Here is a 25,677-nt window from a genome sequence, read left to right as displayed (position 1 = left end):
TTTCATAATTGTAATTAATTAATTAAAATTTGTTGGAGTGAGTTTGTCTAGAAATAACATTTCTTGTAGTGATTTTGTCTGAGTTGCAAATTAAAAACTATATTCTTTTAAACTAGTATATTTGACGTTATTCAAGTATAAGAGTTGACACTATACTATACAGTGTAACTATAATGTAGTATTACTAATTTAAACATTAGGAAACATAAAGACAAACATTGATATTGTGATTATTCCATGCTTATTCTGTGCATTCTTTTTCTATTTGAGGGGCTTGTATAGTAATCAAATAAGTACATTGCCAGCCAATGTATTTGCTGGTTTGACAGCATTGCAAGTACTGTAAGTGTATTGCTTTGTTTATTACATATTTGTCTTAATTTCTTAATTAAATTACAGCTGCATTAATATCAATATCTACATTGTACGTTTAACACAGTAAGATATTCTTATTTATTACAAAATGTAAACATTTTAGGCAACAGACTGAAATAACAAAATAATGAAGTCATGAAATTTAATTTTTATTTGATCTAAATATACAAATAAAATGTTTTTTTTTTCTACTTATGATAATGAAAATTATGTATTTTTTAAATCAAATGTGATATATATATTTATCTTTCAACAGAAATTTAGAGAACAATGCTATAAATACCATAGATCCTTTTTGTCAGATATTACAAATTTATCTTAATCTGTAATTGTTTGAAATAATAATTTTTTAATAATAATATTTCATAATTGTAATCAATTAATTGAAATTTGTTGGAGTGAGATTGTCTAAAAATAACATTTCTTGTAGTGATTTTGTCTGAATTACAAATTAAAAACTATATTCTATTTTAACATAGTATATTTGACATCATTCAAGTATAAGAGTTGACACTATACTATGCAGTGTAACTATAATGTAGTATTACTAATTTAAACATTAGGAAACATAAAGACAAACATAATTGATATTGTAATTACTCCATGCTTATTCTGTGCATTCTTTTTCTATTTGAGGTACTTGTATAATAATCAAATAAGTACATTGCCAGCCAATGTATTTGCTGGTTTGACAGCATTGGAATACCTGTAAGTGTATTGCTTTGTTTATTACAAATTTGTCTTAATTTCTTAATTAAATTACAGCTGTATTAATATTAATATCTACATTGTAGGTTTAACACAGTAAGATATTCTTATTTATTACATCATTTCATAATATGATCTTATAACAAGAACTTTAAAAACAAGTGTTGATTCATCCACCATGAATGAGTTATTTATTTTTTTCTTAGATATCAACAACTGTTTGAAATAATATTTTATTAACAATGTTGCAAATTATACTCTCTCAATCAATTAATTTAAATTGTTTGCAGTAATTTATCTGAGAAAAACAAAGGTTTTCATAACATACTGCAGTATATTATTTTGACATGATTCAATTATATGAGTTGAAACTTATAATCATGCAGTCTAATAATGTAAACATTTTAGGCAACAGAGTGAAATAAGAAATATACTGTATGGATACGGGCTAAGAAAATAGGATCCCCCCTTAAATGGGCGGTCTTTCGTAAACTTCGTAACCATTTAAAAAACCTAATCTCTTATAAATATACAAATTACATTAATGGTCTCGGCGAAACTATTGTTAAAAACCCAAAAAGATTCTGGTCGTTTTTCCGAGCCAAAACGAAGTCTAAGTGTTTACCTAAAGTGTTACACAGTAGTGACCTATCAGCAAATGAAGCCAAAGATAAAGCAGCTCTGTTTAACAAGCACTTTTTCTTTAATTTCTCTAAAGCTAATGTTCATGGCGGGCTACCCGACATCCCGTTACTTAATAACATGTCGTTAGGTAACATTCAAGTTGATGAACCGGATGTTCTTAACATTCTTGAAACCCTAGTGACTACTAAAGCAGTTGGTCATGACAATATGTCTCCTAGAGTTCTCAGAGAATGTGCCGCTCAAATCGTATCACCTCTCTGTTATATATTCAATATGTCACTCAATTCAGGTGTTTTTCCAAAAGACTGGCTAAAAGCCAATGTTGTACCTGTGTTTAAAAAAGGTGATAGACAGCAGATTTCAAATTATAGACCAATTTCGTTATTATGTACTGCCAGTAAGGTCATGGAACGTGCTGTTTTTAATCTTGTTTTTCCTATTATTAAGGATAAGTTACATTTTCTACAGCATGGTTTCATTAAAGGCCGCTCTACAGTTACTCAACTGTTGACTGTGTTTCATAATGCCAGTTCAATTCTGGATAGCGCTGGGCAAGTTGATATGATCTACCTTGATTTTGCAAAAGCATTTGACAGTGTATCTCACAAACTCCTTTTGCATAAACTACGCTCGTTTGGGTTTCACTCCCATCTCCATGATTGGTTTAAGGCGTACCTCTCGAACAGAGAACAACGTGTTGTGATTGAAGGCGTCTGCTCTGATTGGTTACCAGTCATATCAGGCGTCCCACAGGGGTCCATAATGGGTACCCCTGATATTCTTGTTATACATTAATGACTTGCCAGGCTCTACCACGAATTCTACTGTATTTGCAGATGATGCCAAGTGTTACAAATCAATCAATAGCATTGATGATTGTCATTTGCTTCAGATGGATATTAATGATATTATTAGATGGAGTAATACATGGGAAATGAAATTTCACCCTTCTAAATGTCAAATTTTATCTTTATCATGTTCTAAACGTCCCATTACATATGCTTATCACATGAATGGTTGTATCCTTGAGAGAACTCAAACTGTTAAGGATCTTGGTGTAAAAGTAGCATCCAACTTGTGTTGGGATGAACATATTGATAATATTGTTAAAAAATACAATATGAAAATGGGTATGATAAAACGTGCAATAGGCTATACTGCACCAATTGAGGTTGCGTTAATCCTTTATAAAGCTCTCATAAGAAGTGATCTTGAATATTGTAGCTCTATCTGGAGTGGAACCTCTAAACGTAATTTAATTAAAGTGGAACGAATTCAACGGTGGGCCACTAAATTTATCCTTTACTATCCCGAATCCGATTACAAACAAAGACTCGACGAGCTTAATCTCCTACCGCTTTCTTACAGAAGAGAAGTAGCTGATCTCAAGCTTTTTCACAAGTGCAAATATGGCCATTACGATATTCAAATTGATAACTATGTAAAATTTAAATCTTCTACCGAAGGTTGTCGAATTACAAGAACTGCATCTGACCAGCATGTTCTTATGTACGAAAAGTGTAAAACTGAATTTCACAAATTATCATATTTTCAAAGGATTATCCCCATTTGGAATCAGTTACCGTATCGAATCAGGTCTAACAATTCTCATTTACTTTTCAATAAGCCTGTTTGTAAATTTTACGGTGAAAAATTTAAAAACAATTTTGACCCAAATAACACATGCACGTGGATATCACGTTGCCGGCATCAATAGTTCAGTTGGTATGTTTGTTTGTATGTATTTTTGTTACTGTTATGTATATGTTAAGGGGGGATGTGATAGAGGTGCTTGTCACCTGTTCATCCCTTTCTTTTCGCTGTCTTTGTATGCAGTGATAAAGTTTAATAAATAAAAAAAAAAAAAAAATTAATAAATAATAAAATAATAAAATAATGACGTCATGAAATTTAATTTTTATTTGATTTAACTATACAAATAAACATTTTTTTCTACTTATGATAATGAAAATTATGTATTTTTTAAATCAAATGTGATATATATATTTATATTTCAACTGCAATTTAGAGAACATTGCTATAAATACCATAGATCCTTTTTGTCAGATATTACAAATAAAAGAATACAAAAGAATGTTAATCTGTAATTGTTTGAAATAATGATTTTTTAATAATATTTAAAACTATTTTCTCTTTCATAATTGTAATCAATTAATTGAAATTTGTTGGAGTGAGTTTGTCTAGAAATATCATTTCTTGTAGTGATTTTGTCCAAGCTACAAATTAAAAACTATATTCTTTTAAACTAGTATATTTGACATCATTCAAGTATAAGAGTTGACACTATACTATGCAGTGTAACTATAATGTAGTATTACTAATTTAAACATTAGGAAACATAAAGATAAACATTGATATTGTGATTACTCCATGTGCTTATTCTGTGCATTCTTTTTCTATTTGAGGTTCTTGTATAGTAATCAAATAAGTACATTGCCAGCCAATGTATTTGCTGGTTTGACAGCATTGAAAGAACTGTAAGTGTATTGCTTTGTTTATTACATATTTGTCTTAATTTCTTAATTAAATTACAGCTGTATTAATATTAATATCTACATTGTAGGTTTAACACAGTAAGATATTCTTATTTATTACATCATTTCATAATATGATCTTATAACAATAACTTTAAAAACAAGTGTTAATTCATCCACCATGAATGAGTTATTTATTTTTTTGTCAGATATCAACAACTGTTTGAAATAATATTTTATTAACAATGTTGCAAATTATAATCTCTCAATCAATTAATTTAAATTTTTTGCAGTAATTTATCTGAGAAAACAAATCCTTTCATAACCTACTGTAGTATATTATTTTGACATGATTCAAGTATAAGAGTAATCATGATATAGTCTAATAATGTAAACATTTTAGGCAGCGGAGTAAAATAATAAAATAATGAAGTCATGAAATTTAATTTTTATTTGATTTAACTATACAAATAAAATGTTTTTTTTCTACTTATGATAATGAAAATTATGTATTTTTAAAATCAAATGTGATAGATAATATTTATATTTCAACTGCAATTTCGAGAACAATGCTATAACTACCATAGATACTTTTTGTCAGATATTACAAATTTATAAAGAATCTTAATCTGTAATTGTTTGAAATAATAATTTTTTAATAATAATATTTAAAATTATTTTCTCTTTTATAATTCTAATTGTAATCAATTAATTAAAATTTGTTGGAGTGAGTTTGTCTATAAATGACATTTCTTATAGTGATTTTGTCTGAATTAAAAAATAAAGACTACTGTATATCCTTTTAAACTAGTATATTTGACATCATTCAAGTATAAGAGTTGACACTATTCTATGCAGTGTAACTATAATGTAGTATTACTAATTTAAACATTAGGAAATATAAAGACAAACATAATTGATATTGTGATTACTCCATGTGCTTATTCTGTGCATTCTTTTTCTATTTGAGGTACTTGTATGGTAATCAATTAAGTACATTGCCAGCCAATGTATTTGCTGATTTGACAGCATTGAAAAGACTGTAAGTGTATTGCTTTGTTTATTACATATTTGTCTTAATTTCTTAATTAAATTACAGCTGTAATAATATTAATATCTACATTGTAGGTTTAACACAGTAAGATATTCTTATTTATTACATCATTTCATAATATGATCTTATAACAAGAACTTTAAAAACAAGTGTTGATTCATCCACCATGAATGAGTTATTTATTTTTTTGTCAGATATCAACAACTGTTTGAAATAATATTTTATTAACAATGTTGCAAATTATACTCTCTCAAGCAATTAATTTAAATTGTTTGCAGTAATTTATCTGAGAAAACAAATCCTTTCATAACATATTGTAGTATATTATTTTGACATGATTCAATTATATGAGTTGAAACTTATAATCATGCAGTCTAATAATGTAAACATCTTAGGCAACAGAGTGAAATAATAAAGTAATGACGTCATGAAATTTAATTTTTATTTGATTTAACTATATAAATAAACATTTTTTTCTACTTATGATAATGAAAATTATGTATTTTTAAAATCAAATGTGATATATATATTTATATTTCAACTGCAATTTAGAGAACATTGCTATAAATACCATAGATCCTTTTTGTCAGATATTACAAATAAAAGAATACAAAAGAATCTTAATCTGTAATTGTTTGAAATAATGATTTTTTAATAATAATATTTAAAACTATTTTCTCTTTCATAATTGTAATCAATTAATTGAAATTTGTTGGAGTGAGTTTGTCTAGAAATATCATTTCTTGTAGTGATTTTGTCCGAGCTACAAATTAAAAACTATATTCTTTTAAACTAGTATATTTGACATCATTCAAGTATAAGAGTTGACACTATACTATGCAGTGTAACTATAATGTAGTATTACTAATTTAAACATTAGGAAACATAAAGACAAACATTGATATTGTGATTATGCCATGCTTATTCTGTGCATTCTTTTTCTATTTGAGGTACTTGTATGGTAATCAAATAAGTACATTGCCAGCCAATGTATTTGCTGATTTGACAGCATTGAAAAGACTGTAAGTGTATTGCTTTGTTTTTTACAAATTTGTCTTATTTCTTAATTAAATTACAGCTGTATTAATATCAATATCTACATTGTAGGTTTAACACAGTAAGATATTCTTATTTATTACATCATTTCATAATATGATCTTATAACAAGAACTTTAAAAACAAGTGTTAATTCATCCACCATGAATGAGTTATTTATTTTTTTCTCAGATATCATCAACTGTTTAAAATAATATTTTATTAACAATGTTGCAAATTATACTCTCTCAATCAATTAATTTAAATTGTTTGCAGTAATTTATCTGAGAAAAAAAAAGGTTTTCATAACATACTGTAGTATATTATTTTTACATGATTCAATTATATGAGTTGAAACTTAAAATCATGCAGTCTAATAATGTAAACATTTTAGGCAACAGAGTGAAATAAGAAATATACTGTATGGATACGGGCTAAGAAAACAAGATCCCCCCTTAAATGGGCGGTCTTTCGTAAACTTCGTAACCATTTAAAAACCTAATCTCTTATAAATATACAAATTACATTAATGGTCTCGGCGAAACTATTGTTAAAAACCCAAAAAGATTCTGGTCGTTTTTCCGAGCCAAAACGAAGTCTAAGTGTTTACCTAAAGTGTTACACAGTAGTGACCTATCAGCAAATAAAGCCAAAGATAAAGCAGCTCTGTTTAACAAGCACTTTTTCTTTAATTTCTCTAAAGCTAATGTTCATGGCGGGCTACCCGACATCCCGTTACTTAATAACATGTCGTTAGGTAACATTCAAGTTGATGAACCGGATGTTCTTAACATTCTTGAAACCCTAGTGACTACTAAAGCAGTTGGTCATGACAATATGTCTCCTAAAGTTCTCAGAGAATGTGCCGCTCAAATCGTATCACCTCTCTGTTATATATTCAATATGTCACTCAATTCAGGTGTTTTTCCAAAAGACTGGCTAAAAGCCAATGTTGTACCTATGTTTAAAAAAGGTGATAGACAGCAGATTTCAAATTATAGACCAATTTCGTTATTATGTACTGCCAGTAAGGTCATGGAACGTGCTGTTTTTAATCTTGTTTTTCCTATTATTAAGGATAAGTTACATTTTCTACAGCATGGTTTCATTAAGGGCCGCTCTACAGTTACTCAACTGTTGACTGTGTTTCATAATGCCAGTTCAATTCTGGATAGCGCTAGGCAAGTTGATATGATCTACCTTGATTTTGCAAAAGCATTTGACAGTGTATCTCACAAACTCCTTTTGCATAAACTACGCTCGTTTGGGTTTCACTCCCATCTCCATGATTGGTTTAAGGCGTACCTCTCGAACAGAGAACAACGTGTTGTGATTGAAGGCGTCTGCTCCGATTGGTTACCAGTCATATCAGGCGTCCCACAGGGGTCCATAATGGGTACCCCTGCTATTCTTGTTATACATTAATGACTTGCCAGGCTCTACCACGAATTCTACTGTATTTGCAGATGATGCCAAGTGTTACAAATCAATCAATAGCATTGATGATTGTCATTTGCTTCAGATGGATATTAATGATATTATTAGATGGAGTAATACATGGGAAATGAAATTTCACCCTTCTAAATGTCAAATTTTATCTTTATCATGTTCTAAACGTCCCATTACATATGCTTATCACATGAATGGTTGTATCCTTGAGAGAACTCAAACTGTTAAGGATCTTGGTGTAAAAGTAGCATCCAACTTGTGTTGGGATGAACATATTGATAATATTGTTAAAAAATGCAATATGAAAATGGGTATGATAAAACGTGCAATAGGCTATACTGCACCAATTGAGGTTGCGTTAATCCTTTATAAAGCTCTCATAAGGAGTGATCTTGAATATTGTAGCTCTATCTGGAGTGGAACCTCTAAACGTAATTTAATTAAAGTGGAACGAATTCAACGGTGGGCCACTAAATTTATCCTTTACTATCCCGAATCCGATTACAAACAAAGACTCGACGAGCTTAATCTCCTACCGCTTTCTTACAGAAGAGAAGTAGCTGATCTCAAGCTTTTTCACATGTGCAAATATGGCCATTACGATATTCAAATTGATAACTATGTAAAATTTAATTCTTCTACCGAAGGTTGTCGAATTACAAGAACTGCATCTGACCAGCATGTTCTTATGTACGAAAAGTGTAAAACTGAATTTCACAAATTATCATATTTTCAAAGGATTATCCCCATTTGGAATCAGTTACCGTATCGAATCAGGTCTAACAATTCTCATTTACTTTTCAATAAGCCTGTTTGTAAATTTTACGGTGAAAAATTTAAAAACAATTTTGACCCAAATAACACATGCACGTGGATATCACGTTGCCGGCATCAATAGTTCAGTTGGTATGTTTGTTTGTATGTTTTTTTGTTACTGTTATGTATATGTTAAGGGGGGATGTGATAGAGGTGCTTGTCACCTGTTTATCCCTTTCTTTTCGCTGTCTTTGTATGCAGTGATAAAGTTTAATAAATAAAAAAAAATAAAAAATTAATAAATAATAAAATAATAAAATAATGACGTCATGAAATTTAATTTTTATTTGATTTAACTATACAAATAAACATTTTTTTCTACTTATGATAATGAAAATTATGTATTTTTTAAATCAAATGTGATATATATATTTATATTTCAACTGCAATTTAGAGAACATTGCTATAAATACCATAGATCCTTTTTGTCAGATATTACAAATAAAAGAATACAAAAGAATCTTAATCTGTAATTGTTTGAAATAATGATTTTTTAATAATAATATTTAAAACTATTTTCTCTTTCATAATTGTAATCAATTAATTGAAATTTGTTGGAGTGAGTTTGTCTAGAAATATCATTTCTTGTAGTGATTTTGTCCGAGCTACAAATTAAAAACTATATTCTTTTAAACTAGTATATTTGACATCATTCAAGTATAAGAGTTGACACTATACTATAGTGTAACTATAATGTAGTATTACTAATTTAAACATTAGGAAACATAAAGACAAACATAGTTGATATTGTGATTACTCCATGTGCTTATTCTGTGCATTCTTTTTCTATTTGAGGTACTTGTATGGTAATCAATTAAGTACATTGCCAGCCAATGTATTTGCTGGTTTGACGGCATTGGAACAACTGTAAGTGGATTGCTTTGTTTTTTACAAATTTGTCTTATTTCTTAATTAAATTACAGCTGTATTAATATTAATATCTACATTGTAGGTTTAACACAGTAAGATATTTTTATTTATTACATCATTTCATAATATGATCTTATAACAATAACTTTAAAAACAAGTGTTGATTCATCCACCATGAATGAGTTAATAATTTCAGATCAGATATCAACAACTGTTTGAAATAATATTTTATTAACAATGTTGCAAATTATAATCTCTCAATCAATTAATTTAAATTGTTTGCAGTAATTTATCTGAGAAAACAAATCCTTTCATAACCTACTGTAGTATATTATTTTGACATGATTCAAGTATAAGAGTAATCATGATATAGTCTAATAATGTAAACATTTTAGGCAGCAGAGTGAAATAATAAAATAATGAAGTCATGAAATTTAATTTTTATTTGATTTAACTATACAAATAAAATGTTTTTTTTCTACTTATGATAATGAAAATTATGTATTTTTAAAATCAAATGTGATAGATAATATTTATATTTCAACTGCAATTTTGAGAACAATGCTATAACTACCATAGATCCTTTTTGTCAGATATTACAAATTTATAAAGAATCTTAATCTGTAATTGTTTGAAATAATAATTTTTTAATAATAATATTTAAAATTATTTTCTCTTTTATAATTCTAATTGTAATCAATTAATTAAAATTTGTTGGAGTGAGTTTGTCTAGAAATGACATTTCTTATAGTGATTTTGTCTGAATTAAAAAATAAAAACTACTGTATATTCTTTTAAACTAGTATATTTGACACTATTCAAGTATAAGAGTTGACACTATTCTATGCAGTGTAACTATAATGTAGTATTACTAATTTAAACATTAGGAAATATAAAGACAAACATAATTGATATTGTGATTACTCCATGTGCTTATTCTGTGCATTCTTTTTCTATTTGAGGTACTTGTATGATAATCAAATAAGTACATTGCCAGCCAATGTATTTGCTGGTTCGACAGCATTGAAATACCTGTAAGTGTATTGCTTTGTTTATTACATATTTGTCTTAATTTCTTAATTAAATTACAGCTGTAATAATATTAATATCTACATTGTAGGTTTAACACAGTAAGATATTCTTATTTATTACATCATTTCATAATATGATCTTATAACAAGAACTTTAAAAACAAGTGTTGATTCATCCACCATGAATGAGTTATTTATTTTTTTGTCAGATATCAACAACTGTTTGAAATAATATTTTATTAACAATGTTGCAAATTATACTCTCTCAATCAATTAATTTAAATTGTTTTCAGTAATTTATCTGAGAAAAAAAAAGGTTTTCATAACATACTGTAGTATATTATTTTTACATGATTCAATTATTTGAGTTGAAACTTAAAATCATGCAGTCTAATAATGTAAACATTTTAGGCAACAGAGTGAAATAATAAAATAATGACGTCATGAAATTTAATTTTTATTTGATTTAACTATACAAATAAACATTTTTTTCTACTTATGATAATGAAAATTATGTATTTTTTAAATCAAATGTGATATATATATTTATATTTCAACTGCAATTTAGAGAACATTGCTATAAATACCATAGATCCTTTTTGTCAGATATTACAAATAAAAGAATACAAAAGAATCTTAATCTGTAATTGTTTGAAATAATGATTTTTTAATAATAATATTTAAAACTATTTTCTCTTTCATAATTGTAATCAATTAATTGAAATTTGTTGGAGTGAGTTTGTCTAGAAATATCATTTCTTGTAGTGATTTTGTCCGAGCTACAAATTAAAAACTATATTCTTTTAAACTAGTATATTTGACATCATTCAAGTATAAGAGTTGACACTATACTATGCAGTGTAACTATAATGTAGTATTACTAATTTAAACATTAGGAAACATAAAGACAAACATAGTTGATATTGTGATTACTCCATGTGCTTATTCTGTGCATTCTTTTTCTATTTGAGGTACTTGTATAGTAATCAAATAAGTACATTGCCAGCCAATGTATTTGCTGGTTTGACAGCATTGGAACAACTGTAAGTGGATTGCTTTGTTTTTTACAAATTTGTCTTATTTCTTAATTAAATTACAGCTGTATTAATATTAATATCTACATTGTAGGTTTAACACAGTAAGATATTCTTATTTATTACATCATTTCATAATATGATCTTATAACAATAACTTTAAAAACAAGTGTTAATTCATCCACCATGAATGAGTTATTAATTTTTTTGTCAGATATCAACAACTGTTTGAAATAATATTTTATTAACAATGTTGCAAATTATAATCTCTCAATCAATTAATTTAAATTGTTTGCAGTAATTTATCTGAGAAAACAAATCCTTTCATAACCTACTGTAGTATATTATTTTGACATGATTCAAGTATAAGAGTAATCATGATATAGTCTAATAATGTAAACATTTTAGGCAGCGGAGTAAAATAATAAAATAATGAAGTCATGAAATTTAATTTTTATTTGATTTAACTATACAAATAAAATGTTTTTTTTCTACTTATGATAATGAAAATTATGTATTTTTAAAATCAAATGTGATAGATAATATTTATATTTCAACTGCAATTTCGAGAACAATGCTATAACTACCATAGATCCTTTTTGTCAGATATTACAAATTTATAAAGAATCTTAATCTGTAATTGTTTGAAATAATAATTTTTTAATAATAATATTTAAAATTATTTTCTCTTTTATAATTCTAATTGTAATCAATTAATTAAAATTTGTTGGAGTGAGTTTGTCTAGAAATGACATTTCTTATAGTGATTTTGTCTGAATTAAAAAATAAAGACTACTGTATATCCTTTTAAACTAGTATATTTGACATCATTCAAGTATAAGAGTTGACACTATTCTATGCAGTGTAACTATAATGTAGTATTACTAATTTAAACATTAGGAAATATAAAGACAAACATAATTGATATTGTGATTACTCCATGTGCTTATTCTGTGCATTCTTTTTCTATTTGAGGTACTTGTATGGTAATCAATTAAGTACATTGCCAGCCAATGTATTTGCTGATTTGACAGCATTGAAAAGACTGTAAGTGTATTGCTTTGTTTATTACATATTTGTCTTAATTTCTTAATTAAATTACAGTTGTAATAATATTAATATCTACATTGTAGGTTTAACACAGTAAGATATTCTTATTTATTACATCATTTCATAATATGATCTTATAACAAGAACTTTAAAAAAAATGTTAATTCATCCATCATGAATTAATTATTAATTTTTTTTGTCAGATATCAACAACTGTTTGGAATAATATTTTATTAACAATGTTGCAATTTATAATCTTTCAATCAATTAATTTAAATTGTTTGCAGTAATTTACTGCTGTAGTATATTATTTTGACATGATTCAAATATAAGAGTTGACACTTATAATCATATAGTCTAATAATGAGAGTGAAATAATAAAATAATGAAGTCATGAAATTTAATTTTTATTTGATTTAACTACACAAATTAAATGTTTTTTTTCTACTTATGATACTGTAAATTATGTATTTTTTAAATCAAATGTGATATATATATATTTATATTTCAACTGCAATTTATAGAACAATGATATAACTACAATAGATCCTTTTTCTCAGATATTACAAATTTATAAAGAATATTAATCTGTAATTGTTTGAAATAATTATTTTTTAATAATAATATTTAAAATTATTTTCTCTTTCATAATTGTAATCAATTAATTAAAATTTGTTGGAGTGAGTTTGTCTAGAAATATCATTTCTTGTAGTGATTTTGTCTGAGTTACAAATTATAAACTATATTCTTTTAAACTAGTATATTTGACATCATTCAAGCATAAGAGTTGACACTATACTATGCAGTGTAACTATAATGTAGTATTACTAATTTAAACATTAGGAAACATAAAGACAAACATAGTTGATATTGTGATTACTTCATGTGCTATATTCTGTGCATTCTTTTTCTATTTGAGGGGCTTGTCTGATAATCAAATAAGTACATTGCCAGCCAATGTATTTGCTGGTTTGACGGCATTGAAAAGACTGTAAGTGTATTGCTTTGTTTATTACACATATTTCTAATTTCTTAATTAAATTACAGCTGTATTAATATTAATATCTACATTGTAGGTTTAACACAGTAAGATATTCTTATTTATTACATCATTTCATAATATGATCTTATAACAAAGAACTTTAACACGTTCACTGCCACGGCGTATTTATACGTCAAAAATTGCGTGTCGCTACTTGCCAAGACGTAATACTACGTCAAAATCGTAGCACTTTTGTATTGTATGTAGAATCGCTGGCAGTGGTGATTGGAACAGGAATTATCGCATGGCAGTTTATGAATGATGTACGTAAACGATAATCTAAAAATAAATGTCATATGTTTGTTTGTGTTTATTCCGTCATGCATTGAATATGGTTGATACGATGGCGCCCTCACACTCAATATAATCATCTCAAACATGTCATAAATTGCGCTAATAGTAAATAAAAATAATAATGCACGTGGACAATGACGTATGAGCGTGGACAATGACGTATATGAACAGTTTGACCGATTTTAGCGCGGAAAATCCCCGACGTATATTTACGTTCCTGGCAAAGTCAATAAAATTGTTGGACCATTGCCAGTGACGTATTTATACGTCTCAACGGTTTTTCCCGCCATCGTATTTTGAATGACATCATGATAGTCTGTGACCAGATGTCACACTTTCAAACTGTAATTTAATATGTAAACGGGACTTGGCACTGGGACAGAAATTACGGAAAATGCCTTGGCAGTCAATGTGTTAAAAAAAAATGTTAATTCATCCATCATGAATTAATTATTAATTTTTTTTTTCAGATATCAACAACTGTGTGGAATAATATTTTATTAACAATGTTGCAATTTATAATCTCTCAATCAATTAATTTAAATTGTTTGCAGTAATTTACTGCTGTAGTATATTATTTTGACATGATTCAAATATAAGAGTTGACACTTATAATCATATAGTCTAATAATGAGAGTGAAATAATAAAATAATGAAGTCATGAAATTTAATTTTTATTTATTTAACTACACAAATTAAATGGTTTTTTTTTCTACTTATGATACTGTAAATTATGTATTTTTTAAATCAAATGTGATATATATATATATATATATATATATTTATATTTCAACTGCAATTTAGAGAACAATGCTACCATAGATCCTTTTTGTCAGATATTACAAATTTATAAAGAATCTTAATCTGTAATTGTTTGAAATAATAATTTTTTAATAATAATATTTAAAATTATTTTCTCTTTCATAATTGTAATCAATTAATTAAAATTTGTTGGAGTGAGTTTGTCTAGAAATAACATTTCTTGTAGTGATTTTGTCTGAGTTACAAATTATAAACTATATTCTTTTAAACTAGTATATTTGACATCATTCAAGCATAAGAGTTGACACTATACTATACAGTGTAACTATAATGTAGTATTACTAATTTAAACATTAGAAACATAAAGACAAACATAGTTGATATTGTGATTACTCCATGTGCTTATTCTGTGCATTCTTTTTCTATTTGAGGGGGTTGTCTGATAATCAAATAAGTACATTGCCAGCCAATGTATTTGCTGGTTTGACGGCATTGGAAATACTGTAAGTGTATTGCTTTGTTTTTTTACAAATTTGTCTTAATTTCTTAATTAAATTACAGCTGTATTAATATTAATATCTACATTGTAGGTTTAACACAGTAAGATATTCTTATTTATTACATCATTTCATAATATGATCTTATAACAAGAACTTTAAAAAAAAATGTTAATTCATCCATCATGAATTAATTATTAATTTTTTTTGTCAGATATCAACAACTGTTTGGAATAATATTTTATTAACAATGTTGCAATTTATAATCTCTCAATCAATTAATTTAAATTGTTTGCAGTAATTTACTGCTGTAGTATATTATTTTGACATGATTCAAATATAAGAGTTGACACTTATAATCATATAGTCTAATAATGAGAGTGAAATAATAAAATAATGAAGTCATGAAATTTAACTACACAAATTAAATGGTTTTTTTTCTACTTATGATACTGTAAATTATGTATTTTTTAAATCAAATATGATATATATATATATATATTTATATTTCAACTGCAATTTATAGAACAATAATATTAATATCTACATTGTAGGTTTAACACAGTAAGATATTCTTATTTATTACATCATTTCAGTAATATGATCTTATACAAGAACTTTAAAACAAGTGTTAATTCATCCACCATGAATGAGTTATTTATTTTTTTGTCAGATATCAACAACTGTTTGAAATAATATTTTATTAACAATAATGTTGCAAATTATAATCTCTCTCAATCAATTAATTTAAATTGTTTGCAGTAATTTATCTGAGAAAACAAATCCTTTTATAACATACTGTAGTATATTATTTTGACATGCTTCAAGTATAAGAGTTGAAACTTATAATTATGTAGTCTAATAATGTAAACATTTTTGGCAACAGAATAAAATAATGAAGTCATGAAATTTAATGTTTATTTAATATATCTATACAAATAAAATGTTATTATTTTTAAAATTTTTCTACTTATGATAATAAAAATTATATATTTTTTAATAATGTGATGCATTACTCAATACCTGTTGTCTATTATTAATTTATCTTTCAACAGGAATTTAGGGAACAATGCTATAACTACCATAGATCCTGATGCATTCTCTCCTTTTGCTTCATCACTTTCACTTTTGTAAGTAGCACTATAATTTATATACAGATGACTACTTATGATTATTTGGTTTTCATTTGATTTTTGTCTGATTTGATTGCAATTAACAAAAGATGATAATTTAATAAATACTTTACAGTAGCTTTGCGTGTTTGTACTTTATACTAAGTAGACCTACATTTTGAGAATACCTTGAGTACTTCTCATGTGCGGTGGCATCTGTAAGTTAACACTATAGTTCATATTTCATATGCAGTTGCATTCATGCATGAACTGTATGATTATTTGGTTTTCATTTTATGAATTGATTTCGATTAAAAAAGTTTAAGATGTAATAGTTTAACATAGTTTAAATTGGATTATATTATATTATACCTACTACAATCATTTAACATTCTACTCTACTTTAATTATTTTCTAAAATCTCCTTTAATTATCAAATTTAAAACAACTTAAACTACATCAAATAACAATGAGAAACAGACAAGGACAACCAGAATAGGTACAAGGACCATGAAAGTCATCAGACTTATTTTCAAGGGTTTTCATAAAAATAAGCAAATTAAGAAAAAGGGAATAATAAAAAGTGTGAAAAAAAAATAATGAGTTAAAAATCTAAAGAAGAAATTGAATTTACTAATTTAAATCAAAATGAGGAAATTTATTCTTATTCTATTTTTGTTTTCCGTCTATTACTTTTTTAGATATTTAAAGGGTAACAACTTACAGGTGTACAGAGATAGGACGTTTGAAAAATTAACAAACTTAGAACAATTGTAAGTAATGATAGACCTGCATATACGCCATGACAAATATTATTGTTGTAGTTACAAATGCTGTATTATTTATTTTATTTTTATTATATTGTATAGCTATCAGATATATAGGTGGTAATCCCCTGCTACAGTGGCTATTTTGTGAACCAGTACACCGGTGTAACCCTCTACTCATCCCAAATTGAATTCAGAGTGCAGATAGACAAACTATGTACACTTGACCTACAGTTTATAGTCCTAATTACCCAAGAAGATTTGTTCCACCAGCAGAACTAGGAGTTGGCCTGTACCTATAACGATAATTGGTGGCTCTTACTTGGCCATTTGACCCTCTAGTCTTCATAATATATTGAAATTATTTATTGCAACTATAATTTATTGGTGGCACTGGTTCACAGGTATGTTATCATTGGTAAAAAACAGTGTCACATCTGTTGACCTCATCTCATTCTGAAATTGTCATGTGTTAGCTGGATTCAAATTAAATGAATAAAAATAGTTTTCTTTGAAATTCAACCAAATTTCCAAGTTATTCCTAATAAGCATGAAATAATAAGTCGTACGTATGAGATAATAATAAGTTGTACGTAGGCATACAAGATAATAAAATGTACGTACAAGAAAGTCATACATACGAGATAATGTGTTGTATGTGTGAGATGCCGACAATATTTTTTATCCATGATATATCCATGGAGCTTCATATCACGACAATCCTGTTTAAAGTGATTTTTAAACTGTTTTTGATAATGTTTACTGTAAGTTTTTAGAGGTTTACTATGTACAATATTTTAATGTATTCTCACAACATTTATTTTCCAAAAGCTGAAATCACTAAACTTATTAGAAAACTATTTACAATTAATTTAACAGGTACTCGGATTTCTCTCGCCTGTGTTGTCTTGTTGGCGTCATTGATGTTTGCAAACCCGTTGATGCTTTTGCTTCTTGTGAAGATCTACTAAAAAGTGAACATCTCCGTGTTTTAATGATGATTATTGGAATATCATCTGTCATTGGTAATTCAGTTGTCATCATATCTCGACGATTGAAAAAGGACAACACAGGTAACAATAACAATGTTAACAAAGTTCAAACCATTCTTATAACTAACCTTGCCGCATCTGACATGCTGATGGCAGTCTATCTGATCATCATTTCAAGTGCAGACATACATTACAGAGGAAGGTATTCTGAAGTTGCAAGAGAGTGGAAGAACAGTTTCCTTTGCAGCTTTGCCGGGGCTATTTCTACACTCTCTGGGCAATGCTCAGTGTTCACACTGATGATGCTGAGCATTGACCGTGCTGTTAACATTGTGAATCCATTCAGTACAAATCGTCTCAATAGTAAAAAGTGTAAAATTATAATCGCATTCGCATGGTTGTTCTGGATTGTCCTGAGTTTTCTTCCAGCAGTAAACAAACTAAAATTTGCTGAAATATCGTACTTTAGTGATAACTATTACGGAAAAGAAAGTGTGTGCCTGGCATTACCTCTAACCAGAAGTCGGTGGCCAGGTTGGGAGTATGCTATAACCATTTTTGTTGCATTTAATGGCATCGGATTTGTCGTAATTGCAGTGAGTTACCTCACGATTTTCTTATCCGTTAAGAGATCGGGGGCCACTGTAAACAGAAGGCAGATGAGAAAGGAGCAACTAAAAATGGCGAGAAAACTCGGATTGATAGTTTTCACTGATTTCTGTTGCTGGGGTCCGATTATAGTAATGGCAATTGGTTCCGAGATGGATTGGATGAGGATTCCTGATGACATATATGTTTGGGCAGCGACATTCATCATCCCTATAAACTCCTCAGTCAATCCGTATCTTTACACAATCGTCTATATGTTTAAATGCAAAGTACGTCGGCAACCGGCAGTTACACAAATTCCACTTAGGCCTATGTGATTCGTTGATCCCATGTGTAATTGATTAACCCCATATGTGATGTAAATTCTATGTGTACTTTTTAAAATTTATTTAATGCTTAAATCAAAGTTTCATTGTTGGTGTAATTATTACTTTGTTATATAACTTGCTTTAATCAGGGAAGAGTGCTTTAATCATGAAACCAAAAAGAAAATCTGAAAAAAAAATGAACTTTTAACTCATTATTTTATTATATTCCACAATATATAATAAATATAAGTATATTCTGTTCGATAGTAACAGACATCGAGTAACAATTTAGTATACACGTAAATATTATTTACTATAGTTTTAGACGTGGAATGTTACTCATATATTTTGTATTCTACAATCTACAATACATTCTAAATACATTTTTAATTTCTAATATCATTCAACTTAATGTATTCTTGGGCATAATGTGCAAGGACTCGATGACCGGAATTGTATGATACACCGTGATTGGGCAACACAAAATAAATTAATTTGATGATGCTTTTCAAAAAGCGTAATTGATTTGCATAATTGATGTGTGCAGTTTGAACGAAATGAGCATAACATATTTACTTAAATCAAATTTCAAAGATAAATTTATTTTTGGTTTTGTATTTAATTCTGCCATAAGTCTTCAAGAATTGTTTCTTTTTACATAGCGCCACTTGCAGCAAGTGGTTAAGAAGATGATTTAATTTCAGCTCAAGTATAGTATGACATGCCATGTGTGACAAACTGTTCTTTTTATATTATGAATATTAAGCCGAAGCATAGGAAAATAGTTACCATGAAACATGACTAGATGTAATATTTAAAGAAATTTAAATTAACTTACTTATTTATATACCTTTTATATTATATAATATATTAAAATGAATTCATAAAGCATATTATATACAGAACATGTATTTATATTTAATAGATTTACTTTAATATTTATTACAGACTTTTTGATCCTCAACTTAACTTGTGTTCACACATATACACACATGTCGTCAGTGACACTCTAATGTGAAATGGATTTTGCGTTTTTATTAAGTGAATAATGTTTTAGCTTTAATATACTAGTAAATCGACATGGTTATAATTAAACTACACCTTTTACTTGCGGGCACTGCAAATAAAAAATCTAAATGAAAATTTCCTCAATCTTTGTGTTTTGTTAAGCTCTCTAGTTTTCATCTTTTCGCGAAACACTCTTTATCAAATATACCACGGTTAGTATCACTTGACGTCACTAATGATATGTTACTTTGCTAGCATACAAGTTAGAACCTTTAAGCTTGGTTTTACACAAGAGGATGTAGCGCAAAAACATACACGCAATGCAAGTAACGTGGCCAATCGGATCCATCGCTTACCAATTGAAATTTATTTGAATTCGAGGTCTTTTCCAAATCTGCATAAATGGGCGGAGCTTACATAATGCATGTTGTTACAACTTTAGGTTGAAGCTATTGACCAAAAAGTCCCTATTACAATCTATAACTACCAAACACCACGTTATACACATACACCCTCCCTTACAATTTTATTTCACCTATTATTCATCCAATTTAAAAACCCTATTATTGCATAATGAGCATGAGGAATTATCTTCACGTCCTGTCCCAAAAGTTAATTTCAATTGGGTAATACACGTACGGGTAATATTGCTGTTGAGCCATTGTCATACCTGGGATGTCGAGGACCGTCTGAAAAAAAGAGGTTATTATGAGGTAATTTAAAATTTCTACGCACTTATTTTGCATGCAAACACTTTTACTTATTGTATCATTGCAAATCCAATATTGTATAATTTAAAAATGTGTAATTTCTATAGTAGGTCTGCTACTAGGCTCTATATATTAATAAGAGAATACAAAACATACTAATATTGGTCCGTATGATGTTTATAACAAATTCATACATTGTTAAATATGTGAAAAAATGAGTCACCGCATTTGGCACGTTTACAATTATAGCTAATAGCACTCTCTATATTTGTTGATGTTATATCACCCTCTATAGTTTGGACATTATTTCATTTTTCCAAGTTGGGAGGTAGTGAGTAAATTCATTTAGTCATGCTGAATGCACCCATTGGACTGAACTTCAACCTTTCATTACCTCAGATGCACCAACGCTGCTCCCATCCAGATGACCATATTTCTGTTGTAGAACTTCTCTCAATCTTCGTTGTGTCTTTTTGTACGGTTGAATAAGCATCCCCTGAAAGTTTACTGGGAGTCCATACCTATTAATAATAAAACACCAACAATAATGTAAAGGATTCAACTCTCAATATTTTTTTTTCTTCATTTTATTCCCACAGATATTCATGTTAACCATTTTACATTATTATTTATTTTAACAATATCACTATGTGGTTGAGTTTCTTTTCCCTAAAACATATGATATGAAATGAGTTAATTTTATTAATTTGTTTTTATTATGCACATTACAACATACAGTACCTTAAAACTGATTCAACAAACACTCGTAGCGCTTTCACATGAATCCAAGCCATAAACACTTCACTAAAGTTGATTTTCAACCAACGTACTAAAGGACCCTGTAAAAATAAAGATTTAAAATTAATATGTTGCAATGATTTATTTTAATGGAGTGGAGTTGTGGCTTGGTGGTTATGATGCCTGGCTACCACTCCAAGGGTCCTGGATTCAAGTCCGGTCACATGACATGAAAGATTTTTTCTAAGGATAAAATTACAACTCCCCTCCCAAAGACTTGTAATAAGACTTTGTTTATGTAGAGCATCTTGTGTATATGTTTGTCTTGTGAACCTCTGAGGGTCCCTAATGTGAGTTGCAGTAAGGTAGGGGAAACTTAATATCGGAAGTGAAGGTCATTATTATTACGTAAAAAAAACTTACAAATTGTTTTTTCTTGTCTGCTGCTAGTTTGTTTAGTTCGTTCTTTCCTGCTGTTAATTCAGCTTCGTTGTAGGTGAAATCCCTGACTGTAAATCTGAAAAACAAAACAGACCATTTTACTGTTGTTCCTTTATTACAATTCAATTCAATTCACTTTTATTTCAGAACAAAGTCCATATCATAACACATAACAATATTCTAATAAATAAATGTAAGTAAGTAAAAAATCTATACCATATGTCGCACATAATAATGACGTCGGAAAACCGTTGGTTTTCAACTGGAGTGAAATAACATTATAATGGCTATACTGATACAAGTTAACATACGTAAAAGTATACATGAAATTATGTATACAGAAGTTCAATCTATTTTCTGTGCAACTTCGAATCTTTTAGAATTCGAGAAAAAACAGAAAAGCTTTTTTCAATTTTTGTTTTGAAACCAAAAATTGATTTCCGAATGTACTCATAGAAGGAGTTTAAGCTTCCGCCTAAATAGCGAGAGGTTATCTGAGCGATTGCTTGTGTTTATTTGTTTCTTTCAATATTTGTTAGCAGGATTACTCAAAAAGTTATTGCCCGATTTCCATAAGATTTTAAAGCAAGGTTTCATAACTGTATGAAAACGCGTCATTAAATTTGCATATGCCTAGGCGGAGGTTTATACTCTCTGAGTGCCCTTCTAGTTTTTTTATTCCTATTGACAGGAATAACAGGACTTTTAAAACATAAGTATTCACCTGTTTTCTCTTGCATGTAGCTTGTACTCGTCAACAACTTTCTTGAAAAGTGATACTGTGAATAACGAATGCTCGTTATCTTCATATATTTTTCTGAAACAAAATTTGATCCAGCAATTATATTAGAGGATAGTTATTTTGAATGGTACATGTGCATTAGTTGTTGTCATGAATGTAGTGTAGCTTAACAACAGAACTCAAGCATACTTTATTTCATTCATTTGAAACACATGGTGTACCATTAACCTTACTTATGTGAGATAAGATCTTGTAGGAAAAAATGCTCAAGACAGACAGAGCAATTTGAACTTTATGCAACAAAAAATGTGATGTGCACAAATATGGTAGTGATATGCTTACATATATGGGCACGTCACATTTTTTTATCCCAAAAAGTTTGATAGTGTAGATAGAGCTTAAGTAAAGGGACCCATCTGTCCTCGAAGCTAGAGGGGCCCCCACCCTCTAAATCTATTAATAGTTCTTGACTATTTTTTAAAAACAATAGGATCAGCACATGGCATACAGTATTAAGTTCAATAATGACTTACTTTGATGACCTTGGGACTACCATGTCAGCAAGTCCTTCATATTTTGAAACCCAGTCATTTACAGCACCACTGTAAATATAAGCAGTCATTTGGCATTAATTAGTAAGAATTTACAAACATTTAGTAGTATTTAGAGTATATATACAATGATAATTGAGCTGGTCATAGTAGGTAGACAGGCACACTGACCTTAAAAGTCTTCCACCAAGCCTAAATCGATCTATCTAAATTATTGATGCACATAGTTTTTTATTTATGCTCATGTCACATAAAGTTTGATAGTGTAGACAGAGCTTTAAATGGCTCTGTACATGTACAGTATTAGTCATATCGTTATATCATATCAATTAGATTCAATATACTGTAATATTATAAAAGAAGTAACATACTTTTGAACCACAACTAATAAAGTTGTTAAATATTCTGAATTTGTTACAAAGTCTTCTTTCTTCACCAGATCTCCTAAGTTTCTTGTTAGCAGGCTACCACTACAAATTAAAAAAACATGGTTATAAATTTAAAAAAATGTGTTGTGTCCATATATGGACACAAGGATATAATATTATACCACCATATTTGGAAACATCATACTTTTTTTATCATCAAACTAATTTTTATAGTGTAGACAGATATAACTTACGTTGCTTTTCTTTCTAATGATTGTAAGTTGCCCTTTAAACTGTTGTATGCATTTGCCTTGGTCTTTAGGTCAGCATCTATAGCACTGACTTGCTAAAATAAGAAAAGTCAAGTTATGTAATAACATATTATAAGATTAAAGAAAAATGGGTTATGTACACTGAAGGGGTATGTTGATGTTCTCTTTTATAATCTTTTGCCAATACAATTTACTGACAATAAAATATGGTTTTCTTATTAATAAAAGTCTGATGATTGGTAATGCTTCAACATGATCACTTTTGATAAATAATTTTATTATCTTTATGTAATTTTATGAATTTTAGTATCTCTAAAAGAGTCTACATAATGCAATTTTTCAAAGGAATTTGGTCCCCAAACCCACAACTGGTCTCCCAACAAGTATGCTTGCTACCCTTACATCACACTAATTTATGTGACTATGGCCCTGAAAGTTGTCACTTATCTTACATTACATGGATCTATTACAATTAAGTTCTTCTGCTACCATTTAAATACTATGTTTCACAATTATTAAATTGCAGGTTTGCTTATATTTAATATAATGATTGAAAGTGGAAATAAAGTTATATAAACAAAACAATGGCACTTCATCACAATGTACACTGTACCTTGCTTATAATCTCAGTTATATTTTTAAGCGGTTGCTTGATGGGGTACTTGGCCATGTCCCACTGAAATCGCATCAGGTAAGAAGATAACTCAACTAAAAAAGAATAACATTGTCATACAATAAACATGTTTAATGGAAGAGTCTCTTTTCTGTCTGTCAATTTGCTTTTCTTTTTTTTTTATCAATTTAAACTTTGACCTACCTCCATTTGCTGTGAGATTTTCTGCCAGCTTAGCTTTTTGGTTTTCAAGGACTTCACCAAGATAATGTGCAATTTTGTGTGCCATACTAAAAAAAAATAAAGGTTGATAAAATATTATCAAAAAACAACTGATTATATGTCAAAAAAATACTCAGATTTTTAGTCTTGATTGTTTAAAAATAAATCTAACTTTCAAAAGACTTATTTTTTATACCTGTTCTATGTTGGGTTGGGTGATATAGAAAATGTGGATATTTTGTCCTCCTTTAAAAAAATGTCCCCATCCCACAACCCCACTTTTTTTAAGGTAGCTTTACAACACATAATACAGTATAACCCCCTTACCTTTCCACATAGGTGTCTAATTTCCCAAGGTCATCTGACAGGCCTACAAGAACATCAAGTGTCCCCACTTTGAGGTCTGGAATATTGAACTTGTTATTCTGTGATATATTTGCAGTTGCCTGGCAAAGACGTTCAAATGTTTGATGAGCATTTGGCTCGCCAGGAGCCGAGATCAGCCAAAATTCACTCATTATCTGACTCATATTCTGAAAGAAATTTATTCAATTGAATAAACGCATCAAAACAGTGATATAAATTGCATTTAATTCATCAATTAAAAGAAACATATAAAAACTAATTTACAAATGCTATCTTTCATTAGTATTACATAATGCACTGCCACTGCAATGACGTACATATAATTACTGTTTAAACTGAGTTATTGATACGCCTAGGCCTACAGTAGTTAAAATAACAAATTTTAAGGATGTTCAGGTCTATTAAAATAGACAGGGAAAGTTCTAATTAAATTAAGTTGAAATTATGGTTAGAAAGACTATACTATCATTGGGTCAAACTACAAAGATATTCAGGCCCGATACCATTCCAAGGCCTATATATGGGCTGAAGATGATGTGCAGTATTAAAACTATTAATATTAATTATTATTATTATAATTATGTATTGACCAATTTTTCTTAGTTACCCTACCTACTGCTCGTCTGTCACACATCCACACACTACTAGACAATCATCTCTTCTCTCGCCTGTCCTGTAAATCTCACTTAATAGGCACCCGG

General features: G+C 28.6%; 2 protein-coding genes across 4 annotated transcripts in view; one reads left to right on the top strand and one right to left on the bottom strand.

Moving 5' to 3' along the window:
* LOC144848701 (V-type proton ATPase subunit C 1-B-like) overlaps window positions 1–25,677 on the bottom strand; it is a 70,117-nt gene that overhangs the window by 36,668 nt on the left and 7,772 nt on the right. The window contains exons 2-12 of one of the 3 annotated variants that reach the window (XM_078705553.1): window positions 24,938–25,143; window positions 24,593–24,678; window positions 24,389–24,483; window positions 23,758–23,849; window positions 23,507–23,605; window positions 23,118–23,186; window positions 22,567–22,659; window positions 21,825–21,918; window positions 21,405–21,502; window positions 21,058–21,184; window positions 19,778–20,642 (exon numbers count right to left, since the gene is read on the bottom strand). In XM_078705553.1, the coding sequence (XP_078561679.1) occupies window positions 20,547–20,642; window positions 21,058–21,184; window positions 21,405–21,502; window positions 21,825–21,918; window positions 22,567–22,659; window positions 23,118–23,186; window positions 23,507–23,605; window positions 23,758–23,849; window positions 24,389–24,483; window positions 24,593–24,678; window positions 24,938–25,143 (1,155 nt within the window). In that variant the 3' untranslated portion in view covers window positions 19,778–20,546. Of the gene's footprint in view, window positions 1–19,777; window positions 20,643–21,057; window positions 21,185–21,404; window positions 21,503–21,824; window positions 21,919–22,566; window positions 22,660–23,117; window positions 23,187–23,506; window positions 23,606–23,757; window positions 23,850–24,388; window positions 24,484–24,592; window positions 24,679–24,937; window positions 25,144–25,677 lie in introns of those variants that run through there. The other 2 variants (XM_078705554.1, XM_078705555.1) reach the window with 2 other exon arrangements.
* Window positions 1,041–19,119, top strand: LOC144848710 (G-protein coupled receptor GRL101-like). Its single transcript, XM_078705569.1, has 4 exons — window positions 1,041–1,083; window positions 16,213–16,287; window positions 16,971–17,042; window positions 17,916–19,119. Exon 4 carries the CDS (start codon window positions 18,031–18,033, stop codon window positions 18,952–18,954), a length of 924 nt encoding a protein of 307 aa, XP_078561695.1. The 5' UTR covers window positions 1,041–1,083; window positions 16,213–16,287; window positions 16,971–17,042; window positions 17,916–18,030; the 3' UTR covers window positions 18,955–19,119.

Source organism: Antedon bifida, chromosome 7 (genome assembly GCF_963402885.1).
Source record: "Antedon bifida chromosome 7, ecAntBifi1.1, whole genome shotgun sequence".
Taxonomy (NCBI): domain Eukaryota; kingdom Metazoa; phylum Echinodermata; class Crinoidea; order Comatulida; family Antedonidae; genus Antedon; species Antedon bifida.
This window is presented reverse-complemented; position numbering and strand designations above follow the sequence as displayed.

Coding starts and splice junctions, on each gene's coding strand:
- LOC144848710 (XM_078705569.1), top strand. CDS start 18,031: ATGATGATTATTGGAATATCATCTGTCATTGGTAATTCAGTTGTCATC.